Genomic DNA, 16,647 nt, shown 5'->3' with positions numbered 1-16,647 from the left:
AAAATGTCATTCAAGTCAAGCCCCAAGTTAACACAACTATGAGTCGTTAGACTGGAGTCCAAATCACGTGACTCAGCTCTGGATCTCTGATAGCAACATAGCTGATCCGTAAGTAATTCTGATGATAAATGGATATGTTTTGATAGATGATGTCCTGATGGCGGTAAGCCTCAAACAGTGATACTCTGGTGAAGTCTGCGTGTTCTTGCGCCTTGGTATCATCCGGCTCTTTCTGCCGTTGAAAACCATAGAAGACTCAGGCCAGGTGGGCACCCAGATTCCTCCTTCATTCCAACACCTGCACTCATCCTCGCACATCTGCAACGTCTGAGCCCGTCTCCGTCTGTCTCACGCTAACACACTGTGGCACGCAGGCCTTCTAACTGGCAACCACATGTGGACGACTCTCTAACCGAGTGCACATTCATGAGCAGTAGCTCAGATAATCAGCTCTATGAAACTATATGGAGCTTAAACAAGGAGGAAACAGCATACATGGCCAGAGCTGCCAGAGCTAATGTCAACAGTGTCTGGATTATAGCTACTTTGATGAAGACATGTGGCAAACACTACTGCGGAGGACCGGCGCCGTGTGACTCACCTATCAGGTGCCGAGGGTCAGGGGTCACAGCTGCAGTTAATTAACATACCAGGCTCTCGTATTGGCAGCACGTACGGCTGTTAATTCGACCCACATACAGAGTAAAGAATGTTTAGGTTTCCCAGTGTATCAACCTTTAGAGTTATCAAAGGTGTTTTTGTCTCTTTCTGTTCTTTCCCTGCATTCTTTCATCACCTCCTTCTTTCTTGTACTTGCTCCTTTGTTCCAGCCACAAAATTTGTAGCAGACCTGAAAGGTGAGCCCAGCCCAGCCTCTCATCGTAAGCTGCATGTTTCACATTACAGGAATATTTCTACTTTGTATTTTTGCTAACCCCTGGTGATGATAAAACGCTCATGAGCTTAGAAAGAAAAAAGAAACAGCTTTCCTCCAGAGTGCTTACAGTGACTAAACGTCTGAGCGCAGGAGCATAACAACAGGTCCTTTCACACGGCTCCTGCTGAGCATGGTGAGGTACGGCGCACAGCAAAGGCCCATCCAGCTCAGCGAGAAAACACACAAGGCTCTTCTGCTGTGGGCCGCTCTGCTGCGACAGAGCCCACCGTCAGTTGGCTTTCAGACTGCTGAATGTTTCCAAACTGCATCAAAAAGCCATTTTAACACATTATTTGGTCTAGCAGTTAGCTGTTAAATAGCCATCTTTATAAGTGGTTTTAAAATTGAGTGGTGAACTCCTGTTATAGAAAGAGACATTTCTGTGGATTAATTCCACCTTTTCTCAATGTGAATCATTTTGTTTCAAGAACTTGGACATTACCTTGAAACCAGCGCAGTGATTGACTGTTCCACTGTGTTGCCATTTATTTTCCCAAAACTACAAGAGTTGAAACACAGCTGGAAACAAATGATTCACCTCACTGGCAGGTGTTCAGTTTCACAAGGGAAGACTTCATACAGTAAATTACTCAGTATTTGTCGGTGCTCTTGTGCGGCTGTAGTCTGAAAACACTGCAGTACAAATTTGAAGTGACAGCAGGGCGAAAAAAAATGAAGTGAGGACAAGTGAATGAAGAGAGGCTTTGAGAGAAATCTGTGAGCAGGTCTGTGAGGAGATGGTGGCAGGTTCTTAGTTTCTCACAGAGGCCGTACAGTCTACAGGCCAGGTGTACATGAAAGCACAGAAACGCAGGTGAGCCCTCATCATGGGCAACAGACAGTCATGTGGCATCACAGATTACAGCATTAAAAAGAAAAAACTACACAGACAGACAAACCCACTTTATGACTTTTCTCCACTTGTGTCATAGGTGTGTTTCCATTGACCTGATGCACAGTTTGAAATAGCAAACTTAAAAACGAGTAATAGTAACACGTGTGTACACTCACATGAGGTGGTCATTCAACAAAGCAATGTTTCGCACAATTGTAACGGAAACACTCTTTTCCATCATCAAATTTAGTTGGAATGACAGGAGAAAACAGAGAAAGCTTTATTTGCACTTATTCGCACTTGTGTTTCGCCGCCTTTTCTAATAAAATCGCTCCTTTTTTGCACAAAACTGCCGTGCAAAACCGGCTACTCTCACTCTACAGTTTACCATCCAACATTATTCCATAACAATCCACTCACACGGGCTTGCTTCAGACAATGTGCAGCAAATGACTTAAGACCAATATTTGATCATCTGACCATCACTAGTATCTTATCATGTGTTTTTTATCCATCACATGTGTGAAGATGTAATTGATTATAGCGGGTAGGATGGTGGTCGACGGGATAAGTTGTTAGCCAAACACTAGAATGCCACAGATCTCCCACCACTCAAATCAAACAAGCCTTAAATAATTTAGCAATTAAAGCTGGTGATATATGATCACCAGAGAGGTCACAGTAAAGATTGTGTCTGTGTGTAAGCTGTAACCAGTCCAGTGCATGGCTGTTAGTCTGGCTTTGGAGAGGGGTGGGGGGTGGGGTGGGGGGGGCTGTCCTGGAATAGCTCTCCTGGCCTGGAATGCTCTGGGGAATGTGCGGCGGGAGGTTTGATTGGTCAGGAGGGGAAGTGTGTGTGTGTGTGTCTGTGTGTGTGTGTTGAGGGTGAGTAGCATTAGTGATCAGAAGGTTATGGAATCCATGTGGAGAATGAGCGACGACAGATCAATCATTACGCACGTTTGGGAACATCCTCTGTGTGGTCAGCCGGTTGACAGCCGGGCTGTGTGGGGGTCTCGGCCCTGCCTCTGTCCTGTCTGCACTTTGTTGTTGTGGCTTCTGTCACCTTTCCCCAACTCTTCTGTGTGTGTATGTGTGTGTGTGTGTCTGTGTGTGTGTGTGTGTGTGTGTACGTGTGTGTGTGTGTGTGCTACACTATTGCCCCGCTGCAGGCTTTGTGAAAGCAGATCCGCCTCGTCCATCTCGGAGCAGCAGAGCACAGACAGTCAGCCCATTAGGCCTCATACTCTGCAGGTTGACCTTTGAACTCCAGTCCCCTGTTTGACCAAAATGGGCTGAGCGGCCGTGCTTAGGTCAGCATTTTGCTGGGTCATCACAGGCTATCAGCAGCTATCTGTGTATCTGCCAATGAGCAGTGAGTCTCCGAGGTCTGCAAACATTACTGGCTCGTGTACAAACAGGCACAAACAGACGTATATGTGCCTGCAGATGCACTCACACACTCATGTTAGGAGCACACACACACTTACAACACAAACATCTAATCTGCTAATTCACAGACGAGATAAGAGAAAATTGAAGGGCACTTAGATTGAGATTGAAGTCAGACCGTAAAGAGAGCTTTGCTTTCCCGCAGTGTCGTCCCTCTGCAGTTTGTAAACCAGACAAGAACTGTACAGTCAGGCCAACAGGCGCGAGTAAGTGAGGGCATCAGACTCTCACGGCCCAGCCTGCTGGAAGTGATGGCCCTGCAGGATTCCTGTTCTAACCCCAGGTTCCTGCTCCAGCTCCCTGCCCGACGAACCCAACTCTCTGCCACAACACCCCCGACAGGAGGACTACTCCCACTGCCGTGTTTGCTCAGCTGCGCTGGCTTTGTGTCTGTGTATCGAACCCCCTTGTTCCTGCTCCCTGTCTGTTTTCTCCATTTTTTTTCTGTTTGGTTTCTTTTCTTCCAACAGTTTGTAGCTTCATTTGTTCTTTGTTTGGCTTTCAGAGCGCACGTCTGACATCTTTCACGGGATTGACGGCGGAGAGGTCAAGAGGTTGAGGTGAGGCGGCTACCTGAGGAAGTCTCACATCTCCTGCGGCATAGTGTCACGGTGGTGTCAGCATGTACGGTAGTCATGTAAACACCTCTCTGCAGCGCCCACTGCCTGTGTTTGGACTGAGATCGCTCTGACTCACTGCAGAAGAAGCCAGATCTATTCATACACACAACAGTTTTAAAGTAAATAGCTCCAATTTGGTTAGTAGGCCTAAATGTCAAAAATTTTTCACAGCCCACCTCATAAATGCAATTTGAGGTAACTTGAAGTTATCAATGTGGATGCAGCCCTTTATTTGAAACAACACACGTTGCAGTTAAAGTTGATCTTCAGATCCAGTTCGAATGTGTGTGTCTAACCTGCAAAGATGCGCAACCGCTTGCGTCTCAGTGGCGGCCCCAGCCCTGACACCCCGGTGCACTCGTCTTCATCGTCGCAGTCGCCGCTCTCGAATCCCTCTTCCCCTTCATCGCTCCACCCATCCACTCCACCGCCGCCACGCGACCGGGCTTTCCAGCGCTTCTCAGATACCACAAGACGTAGCAACTGTGGGACAAACGGAAAGTGGTTAAAGGTAATGACATTAAAATGCAAAAATGTGCCTTTGTGCATTAACGGTTTAACAAAGCTGTGAAACTAAATGAGGGTTGTCTCTTGATCTGAGTGTGTAGTATATGATTATAACAGCATGAGGGGAATTCCAGACAAAAACTCAGTGAGGTCTAAAAGTGCTGGTATTTACCCAACTCTAATTATAATCACCAGGCAGGAACAGTTTTGTTATCAGTGCCAGTTTTGTTATTTTTGTCCAAACGTGATTCATCCAAAGGGATGTGGCTGGAGGTGGCTCCATGTAATTTACTGGTAGAAAAAGAAACAGTGGGGTAAGCAGACCGGTCTGATTGTGTTGTTACTGGCAAACAACATTGTCTTGAGTGGTTGTCTCAGGGCAACAGGGATACAATAATACCATACAACACACTCTGCCCCGGTGGACATCAAGGCCTCAAGATCTAGAACTGGAAAGCTGGATGAAAGAAAACTTGATGTTAATGTAATAGTCTGACTTTTTCTATTTTTTTAAAGTCTTATTTAACCATTTAAATAAAGATGGGAAACCTCTTTTGTGAGAGAGATCGGGTCAAGATGGCAGCATCAAATGTTACAGATGAAAAAAATCAAAACACAGTTTGAGCATTTCTAAAAAAAAAGAACAGATAACAACACAAAGAAGGTTTAAACATGCAACACAAGCTCAAAAACAAGCAGAACAGTTTTAACAGATTATAATATCATGTGCAACAGAATCTTAATGCAGTTTGACCTCTGGGCTGTAAAAGCAGTTGTTGTTTCACTCCCATATTTTACCAAGTGATTTACAGAAGCTCATAATGTGTTGTGCAACACATACCACATGTGTTTATTGACAACTGTGGCAAACTAATCAACGCATAAATAATAAAAAAAAATGTCAAAGAGCTGTTAAACTTAATTTCATTAAAATATCTTTGAATTCCTCAAGACCAAAAATAAAAGGAACGGAAATAGCAAACTTTATACATTCAATTACTAAAATTGAGTGAAACATGACAACTTCAAAGCAAGAAAACCTTGTTCACAATAACTTCTTTTGTTGTGTAGTTTTACGACAACACATAGATTGAAAAAAAGGGCCTATGTCTTGTATCCATGGGTGAAAAACATGCGAGCTTGCTTGGAGACAAACTACAGCGCTGCTCTCTGACCGTCTTTCAGCCTCTACAGCATCACACATGATTGAGAGCCCTGCCAAGGTAACAGATGTGCTAAATTCCAGCCGCCTGCCCTCCGAGCCTCCTTTCATCTGGCCGCTGTGCCTCCTCCTTGTTTGTTTTTTATTGATTTCCTTCCTATCTGCATACGTCAGCATGCATTTTTTTGTTGTTGTTTTTGGTTGTTTTTGTCTGTGGGAGAAAATTGAGTTCATATGGGCCTTGTCTCAGGTCAGCTGCGATGTCTGCCTGGGATCAGACTGAGTGTGTGTTTGTGTGAGACAGAGAACGGAGGTATAAAAACCCAGAGCTAATCACAGAATTACGTCAGTCAGAGGATAAACAACCCCGTTCCCTCCGCCTGCATATACAAACCAGTCAATCTGGGTTTTACAAGTGACATAAACTCTAAAGTTTAGAGAGGGAACACACATAACCTTGTTTCCAGCATGGCTGCCTAACAAACCTCCATTCATTTCTCAACATTGAGACCATACACGGACGATGACCACAACATTTCGAAAACCTTGGTCACTCAGACTGAGGGATGGACAATCAGTAACTAGCAGACAGGACGACTGAGCCCGAGGAACATTTCCCCTCTGTTTGAGGCTGTCGAGCAAAGCGCCACCTGTTGACCGAGCAGAGCCCTCAGGTGTCACATTAAAACACCCTGTTATCTCCCAGAAACAAACGCTCCCCGGGATGAATGGGACTTTAATGTACTGAACCATTTTGTGAAAGACTGGACGTGTTTGCCTAAGTTTGCCGGAGTCCTCCATAGATTTACTGAGGTGCTGAAATTCTTTCTCATGGTCTGTATCCTGGCAACTCAGTCGGACTTTGTGAGGGGAGGGGCCCCTCGCCGAGCAATTAAAAGGCAAACAAACACTTGTAAAGCAGAGAGAGGAAGATGTGGTTCAGAGTATTTTAGAACAAAACCTAAAAAAAGGTATGAGGAGCGAGGGGAAAAACATTGACTGTCATGCCCCTGTTTAGAGCTCAGTCTGTGTGAACGCTGCCCTGTGTAACTCACCACCTGCTAGCATACACTCCAGTTCTCCTCAACACATAAACACACGGACTGTCCTCTGATTCACTGTGTATTGATGCTAGAAGAAACAAGACTAAGAGTCTACAGTCACGCGAGCAGGCTGTACTTACTGTACTTACGCACGGCATTGCATTGAGCTAATCGTCATCGTCTGGGGGTCATGAATGTGTGTACAAAATTTTGTGCCAGATTGTTGAGATATTTCACAGGAAAACTCTTGACCTGATGATGGTTCTAGAGGAAACATCAGAGGATCACCAGTGTCATTTGGATTAATCCTCTTGGGACCATGAATATTGTATCAGATTTCATGGCAGTTCATCTAATGACAAGAGATTTCAGTAAAAGCCAGAAATATCAAACTCATGGCGATGCTTGAAGTCAGCAGGATTTACCCTCTGGGGACCATGAATGCCTGTAAAAAATTTCTTGGCAATCTAGGTGATAGTAATTGAGATATTTCACTCAGAGCCAAAGTAGTGGACTGACCAACAAACCAACATTGCCATCAGCTAGCACAGCAAAAAAAAAAGAGCTAAAAAAAGTTTTACATTTTGGAGTTCAAATCCAGTTTCAGAAACACATGTGATGGGAGTAGGATCAAGAACATACCAGCTATAAATAGCATCAGATGAACAGCAGATGAAAAAAATAAAACAAATGTGTTTTTTGGAATTAAAAAAAAAGAAACTGCCTACAGAATCATAGCAGTGGCCTAAATGAGCCATAGCAGTGAGCCGTGCCCTTCTCCATAGGGGGGTGGCAGGGCAGTTCCTCTCCCTGAGCCTCTGTGGCAGGGTGCTGCGGCTTCTGCCCGCTGGCTGGCTGCCTCTGCCACAGCTGCGGTGGCGGGGAGGGGTGGGATGTATGTTTGTGTCGAAAGTGACGCTGCGCTTTTGGCATGGCTGAGCCACAGCATGATCCGGCAAGAGCCTCCAGATTTACCACAAGAGGGAGAAACCTCAAGTCGCTCTAGGCTGGAATCTTCTCCAATTAAAAAAAAAACCCAAAGCAAAAGGAAGCAGGGAGGAAGCAAATAAAAGAGACATTTTTTTCAGAGAAAATGCTCAGTATGTTTTCCATTAAGAGAAGAAATCTGGCGCTCTCACTCTCCCCTTCTCTCTCATGTGTTCTGAGTGTTGCATCGGGAGCTGGCTTGGACAGACAGCTGGACACACAGAACATGTAATCAGCGCAGCTACAGGCATCCCGCAGGCCACAGGGTTCACCTCCCCTTAACACAAAAGCACAAGTCACACCAAGGAAACGCGGGCTCAAAGGCTGCACACAAAGCCCAAACATGTGGCAGATTGCTCAGTGCAGGCCAGCCCAGACAGAGACACAGAAACCGCAAGTCTGTCACTGCCTCCCACACATGACATGAACTCCACACAGGGTCACTATTCGACACGACAGCTGCAACTGAGCCCCAGAGCCCAGCCACTGGCTGACCTGCAGTGATAGGAATCAACCTGCTCTCGCTGATCATCAGCTGCGGTCTTCTACATGAGATCCTACGTAATACTGCACCATCATCTTTAAATGATAAATCACAGCCAAAAAAAGATAAGACAAGAAAACATAACATTTTAACATAAATGTAGGGGCTGCAGAAGTGAATGAATGATGTTGGGAGTGAAACAGGGAGAGGATGAATAATGAAGACGGAAAGCGTGTAGAAAAAAGGGGCTTGTTGTCAGTGTGTGTGATTGGGATCAGGCCCTGTGTTATGTCGTCCTCTCCACGCACAGGACTTGTCTGCACAAGCTGCTCATGACTCGGCCCAGACGGAATCTGCTGCTCTGAATGTTTCTATCAATGCCTCAACACATCTCATCTACAAATCTAATCTACAGAACTTAAAGCTTCAGTTCCCAAACAGACTACTGCTTACCATATGCTCATAACAACAGCAGTGGTTTTGCCGTCTAATGTTGATGGTTTCTGTAACTGCTGTGAGCTGAAGGCTTAAAATGCATGCTGCCATCCCATACTGTTTTTAATTTAGCATACTGATGTAAACTGCTGACCTGATTTTTTAGGGTTTAAAGGATATACTGCGTTAAAGCTGCTCTCATCAAAATGCTCGCATTTACAATAGTTCAAAAGACCATGTGTAAAATGAGAGGTGTGATGAAGCCACGTTGTTACCAAAGCTTTTGAGCACCTTTAAGCTCATTGTTTTGGTTTTCTGACCCTCAACTTTTGGTTCCCTGTCACTGCTGTCATCAATCTGGTACTCAGCAACAGCAGCAGCTCCAAACGCCACATATACAAAGTTAGCGACTAGCTGGGGAACATAGTGGAGCATTTAGCATCCTAAGAGTCTGGTATTTCCCTTGAGAGCTAGTGGAGACCAACCACACATAAAAGGAGAGCGGGTATCAGTCTTAAATTCATCATGTGGCCAGGAACATGACTCCAAATGAATGTTATTGTAAATAGCAAACTGTTTTCTAAACAATTTAGTCAGCACAGTTATGCTAGTTTTGACAAATGCAGAGAACTGAAAACATGCCAATATTACGTGCTTAGGCAGTCAGACAGATATTCAAGCTAACAGTTCAGCCAGATTATCTAATTATCACAATTTGGAAACAAAACTGAACACACAAAATTACTAAAATAACTATATTATTTTTATATTATTATTTTTCTTTTTTTTTTTTTTTTTTTTTAAACATAAGTATGTTAGATCAAAGTTAAACTTAACTAATTGTCTTTTGTTCATCTCATTGTTCTGGTAAAACCAAATCAGTACTGTACAGCAGACAGTATATTTTCAAAGCAGAGCTGAAGCTGATGCCCATGTCACTGTGTAAGAAAAATCAAACATATGACTTTTCAGCACAGACAATTTTTCTTGATATATGAAGGAAATGGACTTTCCTTACACCTAATCCCCACATGTACTCTGAGCTGCTGCGCTTGTATCAAGTTTGCAGACAAGCTGTTTAGACGAGAGAGCCAAGAAAAGAGGCGAGAGAGTGGGAATGAATGAGAGACACCACGGGAGACAGCTAGTGAGACAGACAGAGGAATGACAGGAGGCACTTTCCACAGAGTGAGTCATGGAAAGCTCCTCAGCACGCTGACAGACAGAGCAGCGTTTCGGACGACACAGGCTGCCCTGCAGTCCCCCCCCCCCCACTCATTACTCAACTTTTATTGAATAAGAAATGTAAAGAGGACGGGAAATCTATGCTTTCTCATTCCTCTCTCTGTGATTTTCCCTCCCCCTCTAGTCTTCCTCTATCTGTCCGCGGTTGAGTATGTCACGCAACGGGAGCCCAGCCTCAGACGGTTAATGCAGACAAGATTAATTTCCTGATGTTAATTCCAGTTGGAACAGAACACACAGAGGGGGAAAAGTGGCCCTCCAGATCTGTGTTAAACTGGGCGTGTGTCCACTCCACCTTTCTCGCTAAGCCCATAAGGCTATTTCCAGATTTCTGTCATTTGGACTGAAGCTTAAATGGATGTTGTTGGCAGGGACTTTGTTCCTCTGGTAGATAATCTTTGGAAGCTAATGAAAAGCTAATTACTGAAAACTTTAAAGCCTTCTACGTAGATTTAAGATAGCAAATTAAATAAATTGTTGCCAGTTCATCTTCTGGAAGAATAAAACATTGTGTCTTCTCTGTTTATTCAGACATTCTCAGTTCAGATCCTGGCGGCGCATGAATGCAGAGGGTGAACTCCCCCTAGTATTAGATATATCTGGTATGACAACAATTTTCAATCGTTTTTTTGAGGCTAACCAAATAAGAATCTTGACTTATGTCTGTGAATGTGCCTGATTGTCTGCATGGGGGTTTAATAGTTTAAAAAGTCCCATTCCTGCACAGGCCGCTGGTTGCTAAATCTGATTACGCCCCTCACACAATCTCTTTTTGTCTGCTGCTCGTCTGTTTTACACGTTATCGCTGTGGTTCCCAGAGTCATGTGTTGCGAAGAAACCCTCCATTTCAACATCAGCAGACTGCCACTGCATGTCCTGTGATCACACCTAGCGGGAGCCGATGGACGCTCGGCTGGGTAACCGGATAATAGAGGGTGGAGCGGTCTGTGCTTGCACAAGCTTCAGCGGGCTGTGGGGCTACAACCAGCTCCTCTGCTGGCTAGCTTAGCTTGTAGCTGACAGTGATACAGAGAGTGCTAGAAAATAGCACTAGAATAGAAGTAAAAGAAAAAAGAAAGAAAGAGGGAGAGAGGAAAAGAACTACCACATACTGCAAAGGTATGGGGGTCTGGTGAGATGTGAGTGAATGATAACGTTACAGAGTGCTAACACTTTGACAGGTCCGGAGAGGAGCCTCAGAGCTGCTGTGCACCCTTGAGGATCACCGCCCCAAACAAAAGATAGAGGAGGAACAGAGGAGGTCTCTGACCCTTACAGGGAGACCCTCTGATGACCTAGCAGAGACAGGAAACAGGAAGTGTGACCCCTGACCTCTTTGGGGGGTCCTGTTACACAGCAACACGTGACTGTGCGCAGTGACAACAAGCCCAGGATGTGTGGATCAGCTCAGAGGCTGCAGCAGGAAGACTCAGCTATTTATACCTCTGCTCCCTGACAGTTAAACACAAAGCAAAGAATCAGTAAATTAATTTTACACTGAGAGAGTGAAAATCCCTCAAGAAACACACTTACAAGTGAAGACTGTGTGCGCTGTGGTTCCTGGGAACAAGCCGGGTACCTGGCTTGTGCAGCAGGGTTTTTATAAGCCGGCTGCGTGATAATTACACCCAGTGGGATGGTAGTGATGTGGGAGCGAAGGGGTGGTGTGGGTAGGGAGAGGTGACCCCGACTCGGGCCTCAGGGTTGATGGTGGGGGGACAGAGGAGGAGGGGACAGGGAGGGAGAGGTGGAGGTATGAAGGTAAGAAGGAATGGGTGGCAGTGGTAGAAGGGATGGTTGGGCCTCATTAGCAGGCAGACTAATTGGGTGGAAAAGGTCCCTCACATGCTCTGTCTGACCTCCCAGCCAGCAGGGGAGAAAGCTGGGGTGGGAGAAGGGTGGGTGTGTGTGTGTGTGTGTGTGTGTGTGTGTGTGTGTGTGGGTGTGTGTGTGGAGGTGGGGGGTGGTATCTGGAGTTAGATTCCTTAAGTTAAGGAACCATAACTCCTCATAACTCCTCAAATCCTAAACTTACCATGAAGTCAGAAGCCTCCGGAAAACAAAGGGATAACATGTGTGTGTGGTGCGCCGGCAGCGATACTCAACTCTGCCTACACAAATGCCCCGCACCTCCTCAGAGGTTTACACCAGGTGTCACACTTCATTTAAATAACCCTCATGGCTTATCCCTGCTCACAAATATAGCGGCATAACAGCCCTCTTTCCTCCTGCACTTCCAGAGCAGTTGTACTTCACACACATAAAAACAAGGAGGGTGAGAGGACGAAGGCCCTGAGGGGGTATATTAAATAACGCTTCAAAAACCCTCAGTAAATAACATCAAACAGAAGTCAGCCTCTTTGACTGGAGTGAGCATAATGGCTAGGTTAGCAAGTGTAAGTTTACAAAACAGCAGGCCTAGTCTGACACCCATGGTGTCTATTAGTCTGATTGTAAGCACACCCTGTAGGAAAAGGCCACCGCATGCTGGCCTTGTCATGAAGCAGCTTCCATTTTATTATAATGCACATTGTGCTGTATTTATTCATATATTTCAAAGAGCATTTGGAGTGTTACTTTATTTTATAGCTGCTTGTTTGAATATACACCATATCACTGCTGTATATGAGCTGGAAATGTATCTGAGTGTGCAGTTAGGTTCTTAACTATGTGTGTACAAAGATTAACTGCTGCAAGTGTGCACAGTAAAAACTGTCCATGCTTAAGTGTGTGTGTGAGTTATATATTAAAGAGTGTATACTGTGCGAGCTTGCACGAGGTGTTGAGCACACGCTGCCCAGGCTCTGGTGGCTCGGAGGAAGTGCGACTGCGTGATGGAATTTGTGGCGCTCGGGATCTGGTTTATTTTCCACCTTGGATTCTTGTCCTACCTGCAGGATTTTCCCAGGTTCTGGCTTCAATTAGGCTGGGAAGCTGGGAGCAGAGGGAGGGGATCGGCGGGGGTTTAGGAGTGTGTGTGTGTGTGTGTGTGTGTGTGTGGGGGGGGGGGGGGGGGGGGGGCTGGAGGAGGGAAGGGCTACAGAGCTGGAGTCTGTCACACACAACTCAGCACATCTGGGGAGATGGAAAGAAAGAAAGGCAATGAACAGAGAGAGATAGGGTGATGGAAGTACAAGCAAAAATGTTGGAAAAAGGTGCTAAAAAAAATAAAAGCTTTGGCATGGAATATGAAGATGTTTGTTATTCTTTAAACCACAGAGCAATTTTAACAGCTTAAGATGAAATAATTGTGTTTTGCCAAAAGGGATTCATAGTAATCTTCAACAGAGATGTCTTTCATAGCCAGGGTATTCCTATGTATCTTTTCAAAGAGAATAATATAGCCAAGAAGAGGCTGTCAGAATAATCCCAGGAGGTCTGACCCTCCAAATGGCAAACTCATCTGACAAATGAGTGGGAAACGCTCTGTAATCAAAGACCAATCACATAATTGGTCTATTTTGCCACTAGCTCAACCATCCCCTGTGAGATTAGTTGTTCAGCGAAGAAACCCGATACTCTGGGAAGTTAAACAGATGTTCAGGAAAACAAACTCATCTCTCCAGAACAAGAACACATCATCAAAATAACATGTTCTAATTTAAGAGATCCAGATATGTCTCTCCACACAGGAACTCACTTGGCCGGTTTTCACAAAGCAGAACCGTTAATGCAGAGTCACAGCTACAGTGAAGTTCTCATTAAGAAAACAGCGAGACTTGTCAGGCTGGCGTCACATGTTGTGAGCAGCATGTTGAACTACACTCATTTTTATCAGCTTTAACACGCTGCATATACAAGGCACAGCACACAGACAGGACCTCACACAGGAATTTGCTACATAGTGTAAGCATGCACAAGTAAAAATGTCCATGGATCCTCACAGTCCTGAACTGTTTAAAGATTCCAAGTCAAGGAGCAATAACCGAAGCAGAGAGCCATTTCTCTTCATCCATTTATAGTGCACAGTTCACTTTAAACTTGGCCTCGGCTCAGTCATGACATCAGCTGCTTTAGGCGTGAGAAAACGTTGTTTTATAAGCTGAGGCGACTGGCTCTGAGGTTTTTTTTTCCTCTGGTGTTTAGTTTAGCCGCACAGAGGCACAAAGGCAAGAGTCTGTATCTGCTGATTCTCTGATCAACACTGACAACGTGAGAAATGACATATTTCCGCCGCATAGTTGCATTTCACAGGGCCATCGTCACGGAGCACTTAGGAGTGGAGAAATGAAACATCGGGGGGATTAAAGTTGGAAGGAAGTGGATTCTTTGGAGGGGTCCCATGTTCCCCTCACTGTTGGAGGAGAGTGTAGCCCCTATATTTTATGACAGTCTCACATAGTATGGGCTGGGAGTGATTCGTGGTTTGAAAGTGGGTCAGTACAAGCTGGAAGAACCATTGATTGTGTTCACCGTTTCAGCCAAAAGGAGAATAATGTGCATTCAGATGGAAAATGTGTGCAGGATGAAAGAGCCTTATAGGACCGGCGTGCGAGTGACTCGTGTCCTGAATGTAGAGCTGAATGCACATAAATCTATACATTCCTCAGCCTACAGCTCTGAACAAACTGTGCAAGATGCTCAAACGCACAGGTGACATCATGAGCCTGAAATACTTCAGTTTGTAATCAGCATGGCACTGTGCTGGTCCACTTCCAGGAACATTACACATACTGTCTCATTGTTGGCCTGTCCTCATCCACTCCGCATATAAACAGGGCAGATGAAAGTAATTATCTGTGAGTTCGGCCTTCTCTCTCATATCGGATGGTTAATTAGTCCGTTTGCTTTCAGCTCTGCAACATCCAGAGACGGTGGTCTTTCAACTGGCGGGGAGGCGGAGATCTTGTAAAACTGCTTTTAACTAAACAACATCACTTTCTCCAGTGTCCTCAGAGGTTGTTTACAAGATGCCGGCTCAGAGCAGCTAGAGGACCGTGATATACTGTGTATAGTCAATAAACATTTAGCAGCAGTATAAAGCAAGTTTAAAGCTTTGTCTCTGATGATATGTGACATCAGCCTTCTCTGTTGGCAGATATGTGTTGTTTTGCGAGTGTTGTGGCTCTATCGGTCTTGGAATATCTTAACAACTACTGGATGTGTTCTCATGAAACTTGGTACAGACATTCACGGTCCCTTTAGGGTGAAACCAAATGACTTTGCTGATTCCTTTACTTTTTATCTAGCACATCCAGCAAGTCAAAGGAATTTCACTTATCCTGTCAGATATCTCAACACCAATTGACAAACATTCATGTTTCAGTCAGGATGACTCGTAATGATTTTGGTCACTCTTTATTTTTTTTCAAAACTAATGACATCCCCATCAGTCTCAGCTGTACTGTGGGTATGTTTTAGCATGCTAACATGCTAATCTAATGGTGAATATGGCAAACATTATACCTTCTAAACGTCAGCATATTAGCATTGTTATGTAGAGCTTGTTAGCCTGCAGATGTTAGCATTTAAAGCAACACATTGCCGAACAACAGCCTCACAGAGACACTAGAGTAGCTGCAGACTCTTAAATTTCCCTTGTTCTCTCATTCACTACCATCTCTATAACAGACACTCGCAGTTTGTGCTAGAGTGAGCAGTAAATTGAGATTTCAGACACTTACTTATCATTTGTGTCAACGCTGACAGCTGTAGAGTTGCGCAACTGCCATTTTCACAGCTACAAAATACAAAACATTACATCCTACTGACACCAGTTCCATTGTGTAATGTTTGCGGGCGATATATAGTGCTTAAATTTACACATTCCGACACTCAAATAAAATGGCTGGCAGGAAATGTGGTGAACTATAAAGTAAATAGGGAGTGATTTTGGACACAGCCGTAGCCTTGTTCTTTAACAGTGAACATTACATTTGCTTCTTAACATGTCTGCAAACTTCAGAAATACATACAAATGGTTAGACAACATAACAAGAACAGCTTACAACATAAAAAAAAAGATACATAAATTAAGGCCTCAAATGGCTCCATAAACTCGCATCCTAGCAACAAAAATTTAATTTTGTAAACTTTGCAAAGGGTGAATTTTATTGCAGGACTATTGTATTATATTGCATCATGTTGTAAGGCGTTCCTGTTATTTTGTGCACCCCACTAGAGTGATGATTTGTAATAAAAATATTACTCTAATCTGATTTCTGCAAAAATACAGAAAAGCATGGCCATGAGTCATAAACAGTTTTACTGCACATGAAATATGCAATCAAGCGCAGTCAGTCTTTTGTTAGATGTTAATCCAGCCCATTGAAGTCAAGATCTAAAGGGAAGTTGGAGTTCAAGCAGAAATGTGCTTGACTCCTCTGTATGGTCATCAGATATGGGATTAAAAGCTCCCCTGTGAATAGTAAATCTGCATAAATATCAGCCGTTTATGTAAACAAAATCAAAACCCCACAAATGTCCACATGGATACCACGTCCATGGTCATCAACAGGGGAGCCAATGAGAAATAAGTATTCGATTTCTGAAAGCGTCTGATTTGACTGTGTACATGTTTCTATGGGATTGTTTGAATGTCTGCAACACAATGAGCTCAGTCATTTCGCCAAACTGCAATTTCTTGCAAAATCTCATCAAAAGCCAATCAGGAACCTGACCCTCATGGCAAACAGTCTGCACTGCAGCAGCTCCGCTTCTCATCATTTGGGTACTAATGTTTGTTCCTGTCAGTGCAGGAAGTTTTGAAAGGCTTATGACACTAGAGAGTGTGTGTGTACATGCCCTGTGTTTTTAAGATTAAAGGATGATTTTGGTTTATTACAACTTGAGGATGCAGTGCCCGAGTCGTGGAATGGTTTACCTGCGCCTCTAAGGTCTGCCAATTCTGTGGAGTCATTTAAAGTCTTATCTGTCTAAACAGGCTTTCGGATAACTGTGCATATTTTTACTGGATACTCTACTGTATCTCTGTGTTTTG

At 44.3% G+C, this 16,647-nt stretch overlaps 1 protein-coding gene across 2 annotated transcripts in view; it reads right to left on the bottom strand.

Annotated features, from left to right (window-relative positions):
• gpc3 (glypican 3) overlaps positions 1 to 16,647 on the bottom strand; it is a 103,405-nt gene that overhangs the window by 10,484 nt on the left and 76,274 nt on the right. For both annotated transcript variants that reach the window (XM_056382329.1, XM_056382330.1), the window contains exon 8: positions 4,141 to 4,327. In XM_056382329.1, the coding sequence (XP_056238304.1) occupies positions 4,141 to 4,327 (187 nt within the window). The remainder of the gene's footprint in view (positions 1 to 4,140; positions 4,328 to 16,647) is intronic.

Source organism: Seriola aureovittata, chromosome 8 (assembly GCF_021018895.1).
Source record: "Seriola aureovittata isolate HTS-2021-v1 ecotype China chromosome 8, ASM2101889v1, whole genome shotgun sequence".
In the NCBI taxonomy this organism is placed as follows: Eukaryota; Metazoa; Chordata; class Actinopteri; order Carangiformes; family Carangidae; genus Seriola; species Seriola aureovittata.
This window is presented reverse-complemented; position numbering and strand designations above follow the sequence as displayed.